The 20,549-nt window shown below is 49.8% G+C and overlaps 1 protein-coding gene across 6 annotated transcripts in view; it reads right to left on the bottom strand.

Annotated features, from left to right (window-relative positions):
• The window catches only part of BICRA (BRD4 interacting chromatin remodeling complex associated protein), a 39,961-nt gene that overhangs the window by 7,152 nt on the left and 12,260 nt on the right, over window positions 1–20,549 (bottom strand). For 3 of the 6 annotated variants that reach the window (XM_075021355.1, XM_075021357.1, XM_075021359.1), the window contains 8 exons: window positions 11,034–11,079; window positions 10,182–10,224; window positions 9,714–9,779; window positions 6,306–8,285; window positions 2,432–3,064; window positions 1,183–1,375; window positions 681–808; window positions 72–197 (listed from right to left, as the gene is read on the bottom strand). In XM_075021355.1, the coding sequence (XP_074877456.1) occupies window positions 72–197; window positions 681–808; window positions 1,183–1,375; window positions 2,432–3,064; window positions 6,306–8,285; window positions 9,714–9,779; window positions 10,182–10,224; window positions 11,034–11,079 (3,215 nt within the window). The remainder of the gene's footprint in view (window positions 1–71; window positions 198–680; window positions 809–1,182; window positions 1,376–2,431; window positions 3,065–6,305; window positions 8,286–9,713; window positions 9,780–10,181; window positions 10,225–11,033; window positions 11,080–20,549) is intronic. The other 3 variants (XM_075021360.1, XM_075021361.1, XM_075021358.1) reach the window with 2 other exon arrangements.

Genomic DNA, 20,549 nt, shown 5'->3' with positions numbered 1-20,549 from the left:
AAGACTGTTCCTCGGAAAAGCCCTCTGCAGACTCTTCCTTTAAACCCCACCCCCCATCAGTGCATGCTCACCAGCTGTTGGCCTTGCACAGGGACCGAGGGCATGAGTTGCGGTAATCCTTTCCCAACGACCTGGATCTGCAAGGGACCTTTCCCGAGGTTCAGGCCTGAGACAGAACTGATCACGCCAGGCTTAGTCTGCAGAATAACAAAAAGAAATCGCTTTGTTTACAATCCCAGAGTGATTTCACCAAATAACAACGAACTGCCTGCCAAGACAACATTGGGCGTTGGTGAAAGTGCTTGCAGCCACCTCCCTTGCATCTCAGGTGTACATACCCAAATCTAAGATGTATTTTTGCATAAAAATAGAACTATTCTAGCTTGTACTTCCAGAAATCTACATCAACAGCCTTGACATCCCATTAAATCACCACTAAGTAGTGGATTCTCTTAAAGAGGAGGAATGATGAAGACCCCCTCCCCAAAAGTATCACTAGTATTGGTGGGAATTTTCTATCACCATTAGAGGTTCACAGCACTTTAGAAGTGGGAAAAAAAGTTTCTAGAAATTAATTCTTTCTTTTTGATAAAATGGAGGGGAATGCTGACAGATTTGTTCACTCTCAAGGTGGAAAACTTCAAAATAAAGTGGAAAACAATGAAAAAATGCTTCCTCACCTGAACTGGCTGCTGTATGGCAAGAGGTGTTGCTGACTTCCCCTGGGCTGCAGCCCCTTTCCCAGCAGAAATCGGCGTGGAAACACTGGAGTAGGTTTTACTCTCTGCAGGAACCGGGGCAGTAATACCTAGCAAACGTAAAACAGAGGAGGGTTTTGCATTTAAGTTCAAGCCTAGATAACAAATAACATCATCCTGGATTCCCCCAGCACATCTCAACCTGAAAGACAGAGCTCTTATCAAAAAACCCGAGCGTAAAATGAGCACCAGAGTTTGATTGCCCCGACCCTGGCTCCCTGTGCTGTCAGCTTTCACCCCAATGCCCTTTTCTAGCACGCGAAGCATCGCTTCAGCAGCTGAGCTCTCCCAAAACAAGGGCGACATGATGCTCGTGTGCCGCGATGCTGGTGTACCATGACGCTCGCGCACCAGGATGCCTGTGCGCCGGGATGATGCCCTCCCGTGTTTTTCCCTGCAGAGAGTTGGAGCCAGCAGCACGAACCTGCGGTGGAAGGTGGGAGCGTGGCGGGTGCGTGGCTGTGCACAGAGGCCGGCGTTGTCGTCGTCACCGCCACTGCCTGCCCCTGGCCGCTCACCAGGACGGAGGAAGATGGGCTGCTGAACTGGCTAAGTGCGGGGGAAGCCTGGCTGGTGGGAGGCTGCTGCTTCGTTTGCAGGATGATCCCCTGGGGCACCTGTGTGGGATAAAAAAAACCAAACCACCCAGAAGTTGAAAACATGCCCTAAACCCATTGCTTTTTAATCCGCGGGTACCATCGATACAGCACAAATGCATGAAGAGGGAAAGGACCATTTGCCGTGCTGGCCCCATCTGTCCCCGCAACCTCAGCGCTGAGAGATGGACACGAGAGAAGAAAAAAACAAAAAGGCGCGTGCTGAGCTCCACCCCTCCAGCTCGGCTGGGGCCTGGGGTCTAAACCGCAGGAATGGGTCCTGTGCGCTCAAAACAAGCAAATCGGGTCCTTAGAAGAGGAGTTTGCTTTAAGTTAATATGCAGTTAAATAAAACCAAGCTCAAGCCCTTTTCATTCCCTGCTCCTCTTCCTCTCTGCCCAAGTGATTATAAAATAAATAACAGCAGTTTAATTTTAGAAGCCTGGGTTTTTTTGGGTACTTCATTGGGAAGTCCTGACCCGCCCCCCTCCATCAGCGAAGAACCATTAACGAGGGCTGGATGGGTCCCTGAGTGTCTCCGTGGGAATACCTGCATCCCACAGACCCCACCTCAACACCAGCACCCCTCCCGAATCACAGACTCGGGGGGCAAGATTCGACCCCTGCCCGGACAGGACAGGTCTCAGGCGATGCTTGTCATGGGAAAATGGGGCACGCTTTTATTTCTGTTGTGGCAAAACGCCTTCTCCTCGTCTTATTTACAAACCAAAACACAAATCGCATCCGTGGAAGACGCCTCTCCTACAAGTGCTATACATTAAGGTATGCACGTGCATTCCTGTGACAACAGGCAGCAGAGCCAGATGTAAACCACGGCACAAACCCACTTGGCACCCCAAAAAAACCAAGAGGGCTGCGCCAAGGAAGCAGCACCCAGTTCAGCTCTACAGCAGAAGCCCCTGGGGACCTGCCTGGGAGGAACCAGAGGGGTTTTGCTTCCGATTTTGCCTTCAATCCCTCGGCTCCCCGATGGCAGGAGGCTCGCGGCCACGCTTTGCCACGCTACCTCCCTCCTGAGCTATGCCCGGCGTGAGACCCTTGACAGTACTTATTTACCTGCTGGAACCTGTCCAGTATTTGCTTCTGCTGAGGAGCGGGGTTGGGGATGGCCGGGAGGGTTTGGAATTGGCTCGGGACCATCGGAAAGCTCCTCTGCTGCTCCGCGGTTAGGTGGAGAGCGTGGGTGGGAGTGGGAGGTTTGATCTGGCCCTGGGATGGAAACTGCAGCTGGAAGTGGGGGGAGTGGGCATGCTGGACCTCCGCCGGCGCCGGGAGCTGGACCTGAAGCTGCGCTGGCGGCGGGGCGGCTTCTGACTGTGCCGGCGGCGGCTGGAAAGGCGGCTGGGGCTGGGAGGGTGGACGCAGGGGGTGCTGCCCCCCGCCAAGGGGGGACGAGGCCAGCTGGTTCTGGATGACGTAGAGGCTGGGCATGGGTGCCTGGGGGGTGCAGGAGCGGGAGAGCGGCTCGGAGGGGGGCCGGGAGAGGGTCTGCGGCTGGGAGGGAGGGCGCGAGTGGGGTCGGGAGGGGGGTCGGGAGAGAGGCTGGGGCTGGGAAGGAGGCCGGGAGGGGTGGGGAGACTGCATTTGGGAGAGGTGGGCGGCTGGGAGCTGCGGGCTCTCCCCCAGGGGAGGATGAGGTAGCGAAGGGGACGGGGAGGCTCCAGGGAGCTTCTGCTGCCCTGCAGGTAACTGAAACAGAGAAGGAAAGAGGAAGAAGTTAGTCGAAGCTCAGGAAGGAGTTTTGCCCTAGAAGATGCCCAACAGCTTTCTTGGCTCCGTCAAAATATGATGGCCAACCATGCAGGCAGCGCAAACAGCTCTGAAAGTGGCTTCACGAATCGCTCGTAGAGCATCTCTGCCTCCTGTGGTAATGAAGCCCTGGGAAAACGAGCTCCTGCTCTTGGCTGGTCTGCCCTAGCAGCCTCCCTAAGCCTCTTGGGTAACACTGCTGGGGCAGCCCCTCTCCCACCTGGGGATGCCGGGGGGCACAGTGCTGCTGCCAGACTCACCCAGCCCTGAGCGTGCCCCAGTGTCGCTTTTACAAGCATTTTTAGGGTCAGGATAAGGTAAAACTGCAGGAGGGCATCTACCCCGGCTTTGCTTGGGCTTCCAAAAGCAGCTCCATGCCGCTGCCACGTCAGCCGAGGCAGGGACCCAAGGCACCCGCAGGCAGAAGGATGCTGAGCCCATCCAGCCTGCCGCTCCTCCCCATGAGATTGGGGAAGAAGTGCTTTCTAGCTTTCTTCTCCAAAAACACCCTTACCACTGCCCCCAGGACTGGCTGGAACAATGCTTGGATGTATCCTGCCCTCCTTTCCCACCACAGGCAATGCAAATCTGGGGGGAAGGGGATGTGTGGCCATCTTCCCCCAGTGAAGGGGATCTGTGGCCATCGGTTCCCCAGAGCTGGACGAGGGTTAACAAGGACTGCCCTAACAGCCCTTGCTGCTGTGAGTGCCTGCTCAGCATCCCGCTGTTTAAACTTCTGGGGAGAGATTCACCCCAGGCACTGTGCTCTCCCTGTGCCTCAAAATATCCCTCCAATTAATTATAGTACTTCGCAACTACCAATCGCCATGGAAATATAAAGAATTGGGGGGGAAAAAAAGTAATGAAGCCTCTGGCAGGGACAAAAATGGACCAGACAGCAGCTTGCGAGTGTGAAGGGAGATGAGAAGAAAAAGCAACGCAGGGCGGCAGCAGCTTTCAGGGTTAGTGAGGACCTGCAGGCAAGCAAGCGGGAGCAGCTGGAGCTCGGAGGGGAGATGGACGGACAGAGGGACGGACAACAGGGCAGCTGGCAGGGGGAAGAGAGCTACAGCCCAGCCACGGGAGAGCTGGGGGGCATCCCCACCTCTGGGCAGAGGGGACATCTGCAGCCCCTTGACTTTGGCCACAGCTTGCCCGTCCTGCACGCCCAGGGCTGTGAGTTGTGGTTTTGGGGTGTAAGGGCTGAAAATCTCCGAATGGCTGGCCTGGCGGCAGCTTGCCTTTACCAAATGATAAATTACTAATGTTCACTTAATTCTGGGCGCCAAGCTGCCGGGTGCAAGGAGACAGCATCCTGCCGTGCTCGAGCACTTCTCCCCTCTCCTTTCCGTCAACGTGAGCGGAGCAAACCTGGCTGCTTCGCTTTGAAAGCAAAACCATGACCCTTTCGTTGGCTACATGTAGGTTCAGTGGAGAAAACCGGACCGCAGGAAGAGCTTGGAAGCTTTAAAGATAAGCAGGGCAAAAATAAATACCGGGAGATATCTGACAGCACCCAAACCCTCTGCTGTAGCACACACAATGCACTGCAGTGCATGGTTTTCTGTTGCCGGATCAGTTTTTGTACTGCACCATGCGACGCACACAGGGAACATTTAGCAGTGACCACGTTTACGGGTCCTCCTCCTCCTCCTCTGCCTGCCTCTTGCCACATCCATCCCAGCATGCTACGCCTACTTCATCGGCAACGCCGCAAGGCGGCTGCCGAAGAGAAAACCATGGCTGCTCTCGTCCTGGACGCAGGCACCGCGTCTTCCACGGCTGGTGGCTGGCAGGAGAGGCAGGACAGTCCTAGTACAGACAGTGAGGAGAACAGCTCTCTCTGGAGGCAGGAGAGGGACTTTGCAGGGGAAGGCACAGGGACCCATCGTGTCCGATCACAGTCCGATAATGCAACTGCAGCAATATTTAACACAATCGCAGATTTAGGTACGTCCCGGCAAAAAACCTACCATGACGTGCAGGAGAACCCCCATACCGTTATGACTAAGCATTAATACTCTACCTGGCATCGAAACCTGCATTAAATGGCAAACAGAGACAATGCTGGTGGAGCCGGGGCACACCGTGTATGCCGAGCCCTGTGCATCGGCTTCTCCAGAGAGCGGGAAGGGTTTTCCCTATTTCTGGGAAGGGTTGTCTCTATTTCCGAATCTCGGGGAGGGGGTTGCGAGTTTCTTAAACTGTAATGCTTTAGTCACAGGAAGACGCCTGGTTTTAATTATGCTGAAATACCAGGAGGTGACTGTCAACATCAAGCCCACATACCTCGAAAGATGCTTCCGTGCTACTAGTTACACCAAAGAAGTTCAAAAGAGAATTTTAAAGCTTTCCACTATTAAAATAATAATGATACAATAATAGAGCGCTTGCTCTCTTCCCATTTCTTTCTCTGGTAATTCAGGGACTTTGGTAGGCTATGGACCAGCACCCACCTTTTATAAGTTTAAGAAAAGCCACAATGGTTCAAATCCGGCATCTAAAATGTCACCAAACCCTTTACCAATGTAGGTAAGGCCAGATGAGATGTCTGCAGCCCTTGCTGGACCAAGCCCAACCTCCTCATACTGGTACACGGGTGGGTTGCAGCCAACGTATCCGCAGCAGGGACTCTTGCGACGAGATGCTGCACGTTGCTGCCCACCCGGCTGCTGTTGTCACTTCTAGAGTCACTCAATTATTTTTAAAGGTCTGACTTGAGCTAATGAGGGTAGAAAACCCTAAGCAGGAAAGCAGGGCTGATGCCATGGGCTCAGCTTGACCCCAAGCTGCAGTCAGAGCATGGAGAGGAGGTGGACACCGAGTCCACGCTGACCCCTCTGTGCCATGGCAGTGGCTTTGGCAACCTGGACAGACCCACTGCTAGCTCATCGTTCCAAAGGCAAGGTGATGGTACTCGACTACACGCAGAGCAGCCCCAAGTCCCGCTCATTGCTCCTGGCAACTTTAAATGTAAACACCTACTGAGGAAGGGAATTGCCCTATGGCGGGGAGACAACATGAAAAGAATTAAGGTGACGGAGGAGCACTTCTAGCATGTACGGTGTGTAAAGCAAGCCCAAAAGTGGGACTCTCCAGGGCCTGCCACGCTCAGTGTCGGTCTCCAAACACCCAACGGGCTGCAAACACCGTGGCCACCACCCAGAGGGGCTCTACTTGCCTGTTGTAGGAACATCTGCATGGGGTCCTGGTTGATGACGGCTCCGGCAGCTGCCTGCCCCAGGATGATCTTCTCTGGGCTGGAGGCCAAGCTGGGGCTGGGCTGGGAAGTCACGGGCTGCTGGGCAGGTGGCGGCGGTGGTGGTGGCGGCGGCACGTTGAGCTGGAGTGGAGCGGGCGGCTGGGAGGCGGTTTGGACGGTGAGGATGGAGGACTGGTCGGCACTGGGCAGCAGGCTGGCCCCTGAGGCAGACTGTGGCTGGACGAGGCCGGGGCTTTGGCTACTGGTGGTGGCGGAGGCTTGGATGCTCACCGCCTGGCCAAGGTTCTCGGTGGCGTTGAGCATGGCCACCTGGTTGGGCAGTGTCACCCCCTGGATCACTGTCTGCCCCGTCTGGCCCAGCGAGGCGGCCACTGAGGGTTGGCTCTGGGTGGTCAAGCTGCCCGCCAGTGAAACGGGCATCTGGAAGAGAGCCGGCTGACCCACCTGGCCAGGCTGGAGCTGGATGGGAGCTGAGAGTATGTGAGCAGTGCCGTGGGCGTTCTGTGAGGTGAGCACCTGGCCCAGGTTCAGCTGGCTGGCGATGTTCTGGTTGGTGAGGATCTGGGCTGGCAAGGCTTGGTTGGTAATCAGCTGTCCGCCCGGCCCTTGGCTAGTTATGATATGGGCTTGCCCGCCGGGGTGGGAGGTGGTCAGGATCTGCCCTCCCATGTTGGCCTGCAAGGCGGAGAGCTGCTGGGGTATCTGCACGGCGGAAGCGCCCGCCAGCTGCCCGGGGAGGAGGAACTGGTTCTGGCCCTGCAGCATGGCCTGTGGGACGTGCTGGGCGGGGATGACGATGCTGCTGCCCTGGTTCAGCAAGTGGACGCTCATGGGCTTGCTGAGGGCCTGCTGCTGCGGCGGCGGCTGCTTGAAGACATTGGCTGGAAGCCCTTGGGGGAAGCCCGACAGCACCACATTCTGCCCAGGTTTGCTGGCCATGAAGGTCAGGTTCTGCTGGGCCTTCTGCTGCTGCAGGGCGGCTTCGTTCTGGATGGTCAGGGTGGTGTTGTTGGAACCGAAGGGCTTGGGGGTGATCTGGTACAGTTTCTGCTGGAGGACCCCAGCGGGTTTGGGCTGAATCGGGGTGGGCGTCCTGTGAATGATGACGTTTTGAGCCTGCACCAAGGGGCTGCTCAAGTTTGAGGTGACGGTGAGCGGCTGGGAGCCTTGGGTCCCGGACACACTCCCGAACATGGAGTTCCCATTCAGCGTCGTGGTGGCCACTGTGGGCAGGTTTTTCTGGATGACGAGACCAGCGCTCTGTGGTGAGACCCCTGTCGAGGCGAGGGTGACCTGCTGCTGCTCGGGCGCCGTCTGGGTGATGTAACTGCCAACGGGCATGGTGGCCACTTGGGAAGGCTGAACCTGCTTGGCGATGATCTGCTGCGCCGGCTGGTTGATGGCCATCACTTGCTGCCCGACCACCTGAATCGGCCCGATGCCCAGCGTCCCGCTGGGGCTGCCGTTGGGCAAGCCCTGGAGATTGGAGATGGGCTGGATGGTGACATTGCCCAAGCCGACCTGCTGGAGGAAAGGCTGAACACTGATGGCCTTGTTGACAACATCTGCTCCTACCGACTGCTGCACCAGGGCTTGGTGTGTCAGGACGGCGGGTTGCTGCAGCCCGATCAGGTCGGCTCCGCTGGAGAAGATCTGCGGGGTGCCGTCGGAGGCCGTCTGCACCACCGGCTGGAGGGTGGGAAGCTGGAAGGAGCCCAGGTCCAGCTCGGCCTCCGCCTCCAGCGTCTGCTCGGTGATGTTGGCCTCTTGCAGGCTCTGCTGGAGGATGTCACAGGGCTGGTCTGAGTTCTGCAGGTTTGCCCCACTGCTGGACGGTGACCCCAGGATGTCATCTTCTAAAAAGTCAAGGTCCACGCTGGTCGTGGGCTGGCTCTGCTCGGTGCTCAGATGGTTGCCGGAGGACTCTTGTACGTGCAGCTGGGAGATTGCCGGTCAGAGGGGAGAAGAAAGAAGGCACTGAGCTTGAGCACTGGGAAGAGGGCTAGAAGTCAACCGCTCAATAGCTTTCGTGAGCCACCTCAGAGAGGAGCGGGCGAACAGTGCCCTCAGACAGCCTGCACCTCGGTTTGCTAAGCATGGAGAGCATTTTGGCATCCCTGGGAGAGCCTAAATTAACGCGTGGCATTGTTTGAGAGCAGGCGAGCTGGACGTCAAACGACTTGCTTTAAGTGAGGGATGGGGCCAAGGGCAGAGCTTGTTAACAGCATCCCAAGGATGGGTTAAAAGCTTTACGTTTTTCATGTGTTAAGCCGTTTCAAGGCCACCAAGTAGAATAGTTCAGAATACATCCCTTGTTCGTAACTCTTAAAAATTAAGCTGTTGTTGGGATGGGAAGTGGAAATTTCATATTCTGGAAACAAGCCTAAATACTCCATGAAAACCCAGCCCTTTTCTTGCAAGAGACCTTCAAGCAGCAGCCGAGTTAACCTCAGACACACGCTGCAGTCTGTCGCTACAGGCGGCCCTCCTATAGAGAGGGTGTAGGGAGGGCATCCCTGGGCAAGCACCTTGCACACAGCAAAGGCTGCACTGGGAAGAACCAGGAAAATAATAGAAAAGCAACATGCAGCCTAACCTTAAACCCCACCAGCTCTGTGCTGTCAAGTTTTGTAAAACACAGATATACTAGGAAGTTAAAAAATAAAGTAAAAAAATCAAAGCAGAAGTAAACCTCAACTCCTAGATAAATTTATTGGTTATAAAGCATCGGCAGCTTTACCCAAATTCTTTGTAAAAAATAAAGCGCAATGGAGAAAAAAAAATAAAAATCAAAATTACAATATAACTGGAAACAGAGAAAAAAAAAAATCATGCTTGAATGTTATCCATGCAGAGTAACCCATGCTCTTGGGGAAAAAGAAGAAAAAACAGAGGATTTTTAGATTCTACTTCCACACATTTCACCTTTGCTGCGGCAGAGGTCTGCAAGAAAAGGGAGCACCCCAGCCTAAGGGGAGACTAAGAGGAAGGGGATTTGTCTTGTCACCAACTTTTTAAAGCATTCTTCCAAATTATCTCTACCACCTTTGAGGTGTGAGAGCATAGGGACACCTTTCTCTTTCTTCACCCGATTTTCTATCCTCAAAGCTTTTCCCAGGTTAAAAGCAGACTTTGTATCTGCACGTGAAAACAACTTTTCTCCCCTGATATACGGGGAACCTGTTGGAGCTATTTCTCTATAAATCTTTGGGAATAATCCTGGCATCCTGCCTCTTTTGCTAGACCGGGGAAACAGATGAAAAACAAGCCTGTGAAACAAAAAAAAAGAAAAAAAAAAAAAAGAAAAAAAAAAAGGAAAGGTTTCTAAGCTGACGTTCCCCAAGTATAAATTAAAAAAATACATACCCCAGCACCTTCAAAAAAGGCACTGGCTGCATCTCCTGTGTTGTCCAGGAGATCATCACTGTCAATCTGTAATTAAAAAGATTTTATTTACTTTCTTTAGATATAGTATGAAAAAAAAATTAAAAAAAAAAAAAAAGTGCAGTGCTGACGGGCAGCCCCTGGAAAGCGCTGAGCTCTCACCCAGGGGCAGTGGTGGGGCTGCGTCCCTCCCCGTCCCCTGCTGCCAGGCACCCCATTTTGGCTCAAAGTGCCCCAAAACCCCGGCTGGCTGCTCCTCACAGGCAGCAGCGGGAGCTGCCGGTCCAAGAGCTGCCCAGTGCGCTTGGCTGGGGTCCTAAAAAGTCCTAAAAACTAAAAGACTCCTGAACTTGGGGTTTCTTTCTTTAAAAAACCTCATTGTTTATTTAAAAAAAAAAAAAAAGTTTGTGTTAAAGTTTTTGGTGAATAGAAACAAAGTTCATCGCTCACCTTTTCGGATCCATGTAAAAAATCATTCAAGGCCTGAGGATCGCTGCAAAACAACAGACGAAACCGTTTAGGGATGTAATATGTGACCCGCGTTGAGGTGGGAGGGAAATGCGTGTTTCTAATTAATGCATTAACATAACTCTGAATGCTCTTAAGTGCAATAACTACTGATGTACACCAATTTATACTTCAATGGCTACGCTTTATTACAGACAGAAGTTAATGTATAGGTAGTCAGTTTTCTTCTCCTGGGTCACTAACACTACCTTATTCCCCTTTCCCTGTTAATTCTGCAAAGTCCCAATTACCAACAGTTTCGTAATCACAATAACCCCGCTTTGGAAAATTAGCCCGTGTTGGCTGTTGGGAGGCAGTTTGTCAAAAAATCATTTGGGCAACCTGCTAACGAGCTTCACCAGCCCAGTGCTGTTGATGGCCAGCAAGGATTGGCCTGCAAAAAAAGTCACAGCTGTTGGCAAAATATCAGAGAGGTGGGATTTATTCACATTACAAGTGGGCCAAGTGAAACACGGGACACACAGAGTCTGTTCTTTCCTCGTGTAAAACCTCCTCTGGCACGGCCCTGGAGAAGCCCAGAGCCCTCCAAGCTTCACAGGAGGGAACAAAAACATACATCAGGAGGGGTTTCTAAGTTTGGGAAGTTTGCAGACCCCTTGGAGTGCACCTCAGGTGATTTTTGGGTCTGGGAGACCCAGCCTGGCACTGGAGAAGCCCCGGTGACCGACGGGGATGTGCCTACAGACCGAGGGTGGCAGAAACCCCTTCCCACCTCTACACCTTGCCCAAAACAGCACAAGAGCAGCATCCAGTTCACAGCACCATGCTACTTACCAAATTACATCTAGCAGGCACCGGCCGTCTTCATCATCCATGTCAACTGCAAAGAGCGGAGAGAGACCACATTACCATCAGGAAGGCAGAGGGCTTGGGAGCTGCTCCTTTCTCGTTTGTCCCCAAAACTGCTTTGCTCTTCCTCCCCATCCCCAGCGATGATAAGGATGTCCCGCTGTTATCTGACAGTGGGTGACAGGGGACTGGACCAGAAGACACCCCAACAGGAGCGTCTACCAGTCAGAGGGTGTCGTGGTTTAACCCCACCCAGCAACTAAGCACCACGCAGCCACTCACTCACCGCCCCCCCCCAGCAGGATGAGGGAGAAAATCAGGAAAAGAAGTAAAACTCAGGGTTTGAGGTAAGAATGGTTTAACAGAACAGAAAAGAAGAAACCAATAATGATAACAATAACACTAATAAAACAACAACAGCAATAATAAAAGGATTGGAATGTACAAAAGATGTGCAGTGCAATTGCTCACCACCCGCCGATCAACACCCAGTTAGTCCCCGAGTGGCGATTCCCCCTGTCCCCACTCCCCCCAGTTTCTATACTAGATGTGGCATCCCATGGTATGGAATACCCTGTTGGCCAGTTTGGGTCAGCTGCCCTGGCTGTGTCCTGTGCCAACTTCTTGTGCTCCTCCAGCTTTCTTGCTGGCTGGGCTTGAGAAGCTGAAAAGTCCTTGACTTTAGACTAAACAATCTTAGCAACAACTGAAAACATCAGTGTTATCAACATTCTTTTCATACTGAGCCCAAAACATAGCACTGTACCAGCTACTAGGAAGACAATCAACTCTATCCCAGTTGGAACCAGGACAAGGGGGCATCAACCCGCTGCCAGAAACCCTGTGAAGGTGCTGCAGGTGGGAAGGAGTGATCCTACCCAATGGATGGGCTGGGGCCACCAGCCAAGAGAACAGCTCTGCAGAAGAGGACCCCAGTTCAACATTGACTGGCGATGTGCCCTGCCGCCACGGGAGGATCGCCCAGACAGACTGGACCACCGAGTGGTGCAAGGTCACGGCCATCAGCAGGAAAACCATTGCCCCTCTCCACTGGAGAAGCTGATGGCAGCAAAACCACCCCTCTCCACCATCACTTCCTCGAGCAGCGGTGACGGGCGAGACAACTGGGAAGCCAAAAGCGTGGTCAGCCATGCCCTGTAACCAGCAGCTGAGGGACCTGCTTGTCCTTCCACCACACTCAACCCTCCACCACTCGCATCCCTCCATCATGGTTGCTTATCCCTCCACCGGAGAGATTTCACCAGCAGTTCTCCCAACCAGGGGTTAGGTTTCGCTCTGAAACCCGAACTGGCAGGTTTTTGGCTTGTTTTCACCCTGCTGAGGGGTACTGGTGACCCTCACTGGCTTTGCCCAGTGTAGTATGGTCCCAGACCCTCAACGTCAGGAGCAGTGGGAGGTGGTGCAAGCCAGATCCCAGCACCCACAGAGACAGCTTGGCCGTAACTCTTATTTAAAAATTGCACACTTATGCATTTCTCTATCCCTAAACTTTCACTGCAGCAAAATGTATTTGGAGGTGTTTTGCTTCAGAAGGTGGAACTGAGGAGTTTCCGCCAATAACCTGAGACCTGGCACTGGGCCACCTCCTCGCAAAACCCTTTTTATGACAGGGTCTGGAAAATAGTGGGAGTTTGGGGCTTTACTTTTTTTTTTTTGTGTTTGCCCTCTTTCCCTCAGATCTGCTCTACAGCTGTGGTCTGGGCAGGGTTTGGAGGTGCAGTGGTACGAAACTGCCTAATGAGACTTGGCTAATAAGGAGGAGGGGAGAAGAAAAAAATAAAAGTAGTCAGCTTCCTCAGTAGACTATAAAGACAAAAAATGTGGGAATTCACTGCAGGATAAACACACCTTTTATGGGCTGAAGTTCATGGTTCTGAACAATCTGACTTCCACAGTTGTCTATCGGCTGTAATTATTTTCAGAACCTGCAAATGATTAATCTAAATATGCCAGTGAAACTCCACTAATTACTCTGGAGAAGACTGTAACCTGAAGAGCACACACTGCTCCATGTATACAACAGAATGAGACCGTGTATTTTAATTTTTCCACTATTTCAGACATTCTGCTGAGTATTTAGGAATAACAAAGCAACTACAGAAATGCAGAATGGAGAAAATTTTTTCCAAGTTCCAGGTGAAATCTTCCCCTACCCAGTGGGCCCACACAATATCACCCGTTGGGCTTGGGACACACGCTGGCATTTCTAACCATGCACTGGGCAAACCAACATAATTCCTAATGCCAAGAAAGCCCGTCTCAGCGCCAGAGAAATCATCCAAAAAATGATGATGTTTATAAAGTTTTCCCCGCATCTTTGGTTTTCTGCTACAGCCCTCCTGTAACAGAGGCTCGGGGGGATTTGTGAATTAAGAGATGCTTTGCCACTACCTGGATTTCTGCCTTGTCACTTGGCGATATTGATTACAGATGCCTCACAGGCTTGGGAGGAGGAAATTAAAACCACTTTTTAAAGCAATGATGTACGGCAGCTGTGACAGGCATCCCTGCAAGAAGAGCACATCCTGACCCTGAACACACGCGATGGGTATGCAGGAATTACAGTCAGGCGGAACAAGGGTAAGATGCTATTAAATTAGACCAGGAATATTCTATATAATTCTTCACAGTTATGAAGCAGTGCGGTGATGACTTGGGTCAGGTCCTTTATCGCTAGTTAATGGACAGGAGGGAGAGCTGGGGCCTGAATCTTAAAAATATTAACTAAAAACCTGTACTCAAAAGCAAATGAAACCCTCAGTAGTCTGAATTCTCACTGCAAATATAAATATATAATATTCCTTAAATATATGCAATAAACCTGCTTACTTTTATCCATAAATGTCAGACAAAGGGTGCCAGGGAGGAGCTGACAGCAAGCATCACCCCAGCTGTGTTTGAGGACAACATTCTGTTGCTATAGATGAGGAATGAGCGTGATGTCATGAACTGCAAGCAGCATCACCACCACAGGAGAGGGGAAGGAACAGCAGGGAAGTTATGATGTCAGCTGATAAAACATGTTTGAAGTAAAGCAAAAAGTAGAGAAATAACTGATTTGCTAAAGGATTCATTTTGCTGCTGGATCTGGTGCATCCTCACTGTTGTTGGGGTAGAATGAAACCAAAATATGCCAATAACACCAAACAGGTGATTAATCAGTGACCTGAGATGGCCCATTTTCACCCCTTTTTAACCCCTTAGCACCCCTGGGTTAGTTTCATTCAAAATACCAACTACCTCAACCTCCAGCAAGCATCCCTCTTCCAGCAGCTTTACTACAGGGAGGACAGGTCCTCGCTCCACCTCCAGCTCATGCACTCAGTATACGTTATTTTTCATTTATTTCTACCTCCAAAAACACACTTACCTATATCATAAGAGTTTTAAGACTATACAAGTATCCAAAACCCTTCTGAGATGGGAAGCAGAGGAAAAGTGTTCTTAACCTCGTGGGTGTGATAGGAGATGATATGGTCTCCCCCTTTGAAAAGTGTGAGCAGAGATATGAAATCACCAGGGAATGGGAGCATTTCACAAGTGTTAATGTAACTCTGTACCCGGGAAAGCATATTTGAGGCTCTCCAATGAAGAAAAAAAAGGTATCCTTGACATCCTGACAATTAGTTTGAATTATTCTTTAACTGGGAAGTTACGCACGACACTGACACAGACCACTGGTGGAAGTACGGGCTTCCAACCCCAAACCATGTGCAATACTCAAGCTGCAGGCTGAAGCTGAAGGAACCATTCTTTAGAGAGAAGTAACCATCCTTTAGAGAGAGCTCTGAAGCTCTGATGGAGCACAGCACTTTGAAGTGCGAAGTAGAAGAAGCCAGCAAGCATTCCAGTCAATTCCTTCTGCTATGTATGCATAGCAAGCTTTGCATAATCTTACTTGTAAAGAGCCAGGTTTTATACCCTGAAAATGTATAAACCCCCCTCTGTCATTACGTCACTTCAGAAGAGCTGGATGAAATTGCTTTTATTATAAAAATGCACATTTTCTTGGTCCTCCCCCCCCCCCAAACTTCTAGAATTTATTTTTCTCCCTGTCATTTTTGCCATACTCCACTTAAGAAACAAATGATTTTGCCAACACACACACAACTTTCCCTGGCAGTGACTGGCTCACACAGTCCGCAGAGGCCTAAGTCTTCGAAACGCTTTCAAACTTCAGTCCTTGCACTGTTCTGCGAGGAGCACTGCACAGCTGAAAACCTGCAAGCTGAGAAAAGTTCGGGCACCTAAAATTCTTAAAAAAAAAGTCAACGTAAGCATTTACTAACATTCTTTCATGTCCAAGTCACTCTCATAACACTACTGTCAAGGCAGAAAGTCAATTTCTACAACCAAGAGCACCATCCACAGTGGATATATTTAGAGTATTTGGTTGTAGCAAGAAGAGACGATGTGATTCAGCAAATGGGTCACGAGGGAAGAACTCCGAAGCACTGGCTCTATTCCCACTACTGACCTTGCCCGGCACTTAACGTTCGTGTGCTTTCAGTCCTTTCCTCCTCTGTAAAATCAAAATCACGACCGCAGCACTTTGGAAACACGGCAGGATCTGTGGGTGAACAACCTTTGACAAACCACCTTAAATAAGCTCATTTCTTCAATGCCATTAAATGTGTATCCATACATATTAAAATACTATGGTGCTGTTTAATTAATCTGAAAATGGCAATAGATTTAAGTTCCAAGTATTTTCAGAGATGCACTCCTCTTTCAAACCCAGGGAACCGCCAACCTGACAGGGTGTTTCAAGCAAACCCTGCTGCGATTCTCATCGACCAAAGTTATCTGAAGCATTTGATCCCCTCTTGACACCACAATCAAACATTTCTGGTGTCATCCCTGGAAGATTTAGGATATTACGTGCATGTACATGGTTACAACTGTGCTTACTCACACTTTGTAAATAATTAAAAAAAAAGGGAGCTGGTGAAACACATGGCACTTTCACTAAAGCCTACAAGTCACCTTCGGTGAAGCATTTTTCTTTCCATTTACAAGAGCCTAGTAAAGTGCTGTAAAATGACAGGGAAAAAATTGCCTTCAGTATTATCATCCCACATTCATTTTAATCTTCGACATTAAAAATTACGTCGCCCCAGAAATTAACTAAATATGTAGGGGGGAAAAAAAGCAGCCAGAAAGCACTGCTCTTCACAGTATGATGCCTGCCAAAAAGTGAAAAAACACAGCAAAAGGCAACAAGGAAACTTTTTAACGCACAAAGATGTTTTACAGCCCCATTTTGCTTTCACACTGGATGGCATTTTTCCCCATTTTGTTTATGAGAACACAGAAGAACATATTTTTGGCAAAAGCTATGTTTAAATGTTTCAGTAACAGCTGTGCTCTGCGTGCCGAACCAACGGCAACAACATCAGACGCCGCAGCGTCTCCTGCAGATCCTCACTCTGCACAGGGGATGCTTCGTGCCAACAGTAGTTCTGACTTGATTTTATGACACGATAACACTCGATGTCAGCCTATTTTTAGATCTCGCATGCACGCCACACGCTCGCGAAGCTGGGAACGGTAGCGTGATGTAAGGAAAAGCCTTTCGCTAGCATGAACGTAACAGGAAGGAAAACACCAAACTTTACATCCCAGTAAGCTCTTGAAAAGGAGACAGAAAACACGCTTTGAAGAGATTACAAGCAGTTTTCCTTCTCCCACAGCAGAGGCAAGCCGCAACCCTAATTCCGGGGATTATCCCGTTGAGGTCTTGTCAGGAAAAGTAAAACCCCCTGCCAAACCCAGGAAAGATGACGGCACAGACCGGGCAGGACCTATGGAGCAAGGTCACCAGAAAAGGGAACAGGGTTTAGTATTTCCAGCCCACTGTTTGCAAACAGGAAAGAAAAGAACCTTCGTTGACTCTTAAAGTACAGTTTCCTCCTTGTACATGCCAAACTTTTGGCATTTGGTGGCAAGAACTGCCCGGCCTTGCCTTGCAGCCCTGGGGTCACTTCCCTCACCACGCAGAAGACCACAGAGCCGGGTTTCGCTTTCAGTCTGATGAGCCTTGTCCTGACTGTACGCCCAAGTCTCCATGCTCATCTCGTCCGCCAAAAGACGAGCCAGGACAGCTCGTTCCTGGATGGCGAGAGGAATTCTGTGGAGGTACGGAGCAGAAGGATCGCTGGCAGGGTTTCACTGACACTGCCCTGTCAGTTTCACCAACACTGCACACTTTCACTGTGACAGTGCCCAAGGGAGGCAACAGCTGGTGGCGACAGGGCAAGAACTGAACATGAAAACGGAAATACGGGCCCCTTGGAGTCCCATCTGCAGCCCGCTCCTTAATTGTTAATTATTCTTTGTTTTATCATATTTAAGACACTACAATCATTATTCCCCTGTGATTTAGCTTCCGTTTGTAATTAGAGATAATGATTAGAATGTATTTTGTATTACCAGGAACCAGGAACATTTGAGGTAACTCTGGAAAGCTGAGGACACCCTGGACCACCCAAAGACAAGAAGCTGAATGAGGCTGCCGGCTGCCAGCCTCAGATCTGCCCTGGCACAGGCAAATCACCAGGGCTGGCATCAAAACAGAGCTGCCGTTGGCTTCAAGCCACAAATTACCTTTACAAGACTCAGGGAAAACGGGCTTCCGAGCCCAGGAGTGATTCAGTTCATGGTATTAGGGTGAAAAAAGGTCTCATCCTACTAACGAGCAGCAGTGGTTTTTAGAAGTAGATATAAATGGCATTGCAAAGGTAAACACACGTAACAGCTAACCCCGACGATCTACAAATCATGGAAGAACCAACAAGCACACGTTAAGTGACAGACTTGCAGCTTGGCCACGTTGTTAAGAAACCATCCTACATAAGATCATAATTAAACCCACCAGTCCAGCTGTCTCTCCACTCCAGCAGTGCCTGGACAAGATCGTTTCAACTCAAAGCCCTTGCTTAAACAGCTTCAGAGCTGTGGTTGAAAATGGTTGACAAAATAATTGGAAACTCTTCTTCCTCCTTGCTTTCCGAGCCAAAAATTAACAGACTATCTAGCAGAAAGGCTTTTCCCTTCTTCTTCCTTTACAGGCTCACCAGTAGCTGAAAGACGCTTCAAAAAAAAAAAACACCACCAAACTTGACACAAAGCAATCCTAGCTGGCCTGGGCTGACCTGCTGGCTTGACCGAGACAGCAGAACATCCTCTGCAGGGGGCTGGATCCGGCGTCTCCAGTCCACCCACATCCACAATTCTGCCCCTTCACTTCAAAAACATTAGGTATTTAAAAGGGCACAGTGCCTGATGTGCTGTCCTCGATATGAAAGCAAAACCGCTTTTGCGTCTGGAGAATTCAGCTTCACCATGTTTCATCTCTGCTTTGAGACAATAAATACTCCACGTTTACTGACACCCACAATATCGTGGTGACAGGTATCGAAAATCTCAAGCACAAAGCAGCTTCGTGCGACATACCCATGGTTCCCTCTGACAGTAACTACGACCTTTAAAACACCAGTTGTATCAACATCAATGAAAGTATTTTTTGTGGTTTTAACAAAGAAATAGAAAATCTCTGCACAGAATGCATCAAGTTTTGCTGCAGTCAGGATGCCTGAGCAAAACGGCCATTTTTGGTTAAATTAATACTTATTATGATGAGCCCAGCTGCGGCCGCAGGAAGCTGGGAAGGGAGATTTCCCTGGCTAGGCGCAATGCTGCTCATGTGCTGCTGGCACCCAGAGCGATGCTGAGGCACCGAGAGGTACGGACACACACGTGAACCTCCATTCTGCAAAAGCTGTTGTATTTTGTAGTCCATTTTGTTCTGGGGAAAGAAAAGGTCTTGAAAATGTTCAGAAGATAACAGAACCAAGTCACCATTTAAAGACAGACAAGGTAAAACATGGAAATATTTTTGTGAAATTTGGTTTCTACAAGCTTCGCTGAAGCTCCACATCTAACAAGCCAGAGTGTTTCTCCTGCAGCTTTCTAAAATTAAGTTCTCTTGTGAAGTTTGTTCCCTTTCCCACAAGACCAATGTCACTTGGCTTATGGGCAAAGAGGACCAGGCAGCACAAGGGATATGTGGAACCAGAAAATGAGTAAGAAAGCACACACAAAAAAAAATCACGATAGGCTCCAATCCTCCATTTTCTTAAATTCTGTCTAGGGCGAGGTCTAACCCTTATTAAACCAAATGTATGAAGTGGTAGTATTTACATTTCATTTACACAGCCGTTAACGACCTCGCAAACGAACCGCAGTGTGCAGCGCCCCAGGATGATGGGAAACATAGGTATCTTGGTATCGTTACCCAGGGACATCCTCGGCTCATCAGGCAGCCAGCGCTTGCCGCTCACAAAACAGTGGTGCTGGAGAGAGTGCCTGCTGACGGTGAAGAGAGGCGAGACATCAAAGCGCTACTTTACAAGTCATCATTTTCTACTGCTTCTGCTCAGGGATTACTACGCAACTGCAGAAACAGAGTCCAGCTGAAAAAGCAGCCCCAGATGTCCCTTGGTGGCGAACAAGAAACACCCTCTCCATCCCTGACACCGGCCACATTTCTCAGCTCTTCAACAAGCAGTGCCTGAGCTTTTATTAGTTACTCACAGGGGCAGTCTTGTCCCTAAATACTCTGCTAACGTTCAGTCACTTTGCTGCGTGTTTTCCCCCCCCGCCCATACTCTTATGACAAAGAAAATACAATTCTAAAATACACGTAGACGACTTACAAGCCTTAAAAATGATGTTCAGGGGGATCCGGCTATTCTGAGAAACAGAATTTTCAGAAGCTACTTAAGTCACACGATCACTTCAGAAAGTTTTATTCATATTGAGCAAACACTTTTTCCTTCCAGACAGAATCCCTTTCATTCTCTCCACATCTCATGCTCTTACCACAGAGTAAGATCAAATTACACCTAGCACACAAAGTTTATATCCCCAACACCAATTAAATGTTTTCTTTTTGGTTTTTAGGTTTTATTAATGTTTACTTTTATTCCTTCAATTTTCTCAGGCTTCCTCCCCTCTTACCAATGTCATTGATGAAAACATGCGAGAAGCCGCTGAAGACCAGGGTCCACTAAGAACATCAGCAACGCTTTAAAACATGAGGGTTTTTTGAGTGAGGAAAACCAAACTGAAAAAGGATCAGGGAAGAGCCAGCAGAGGATATCCAAAACCACTTGCAAGCGAATTTACATTAAACAAAGGCAGCGAGGGAAGTACCAAATATTTCCTCAGCACTCTCTTTCACAGCATCAATAGTTAATTTATCACCAACCTCCTGAGAGAGCAGCAAAAGAAAGCAACTGGGAAAATAACTCGCTAAAACTAAGAGAGCCCGCTGAAGTTTCTCATTCCCAGAATCGGTTGTTTTGTTAAGGTTTTGTTTGTCTCCAGCTTCAATGGCCAAATCATCCCCGTGACCCTTGGAAAACCTCTATGATAATCACCATCGATTTTAACAGTTCCTCTTGCTGAGAGATGATA

This window comes from Buteo buteo, chromosome Z (genome assembly GCF_964188355.1).
Source record: "Buteo buteo chromosome Z, bButBut1.hap1.1, whole genome shotgun sequence".
NCBI classification, from domain to species: domain Eukaryota; kingdom Metazoa; phylum Chordata; class Aves; order Accipitriformes; family Accipitridae; genus Buteo; species Buteo buteo.
This window is presented reverse-complemented; position numbering and strand designations above follow the sequence as displayed.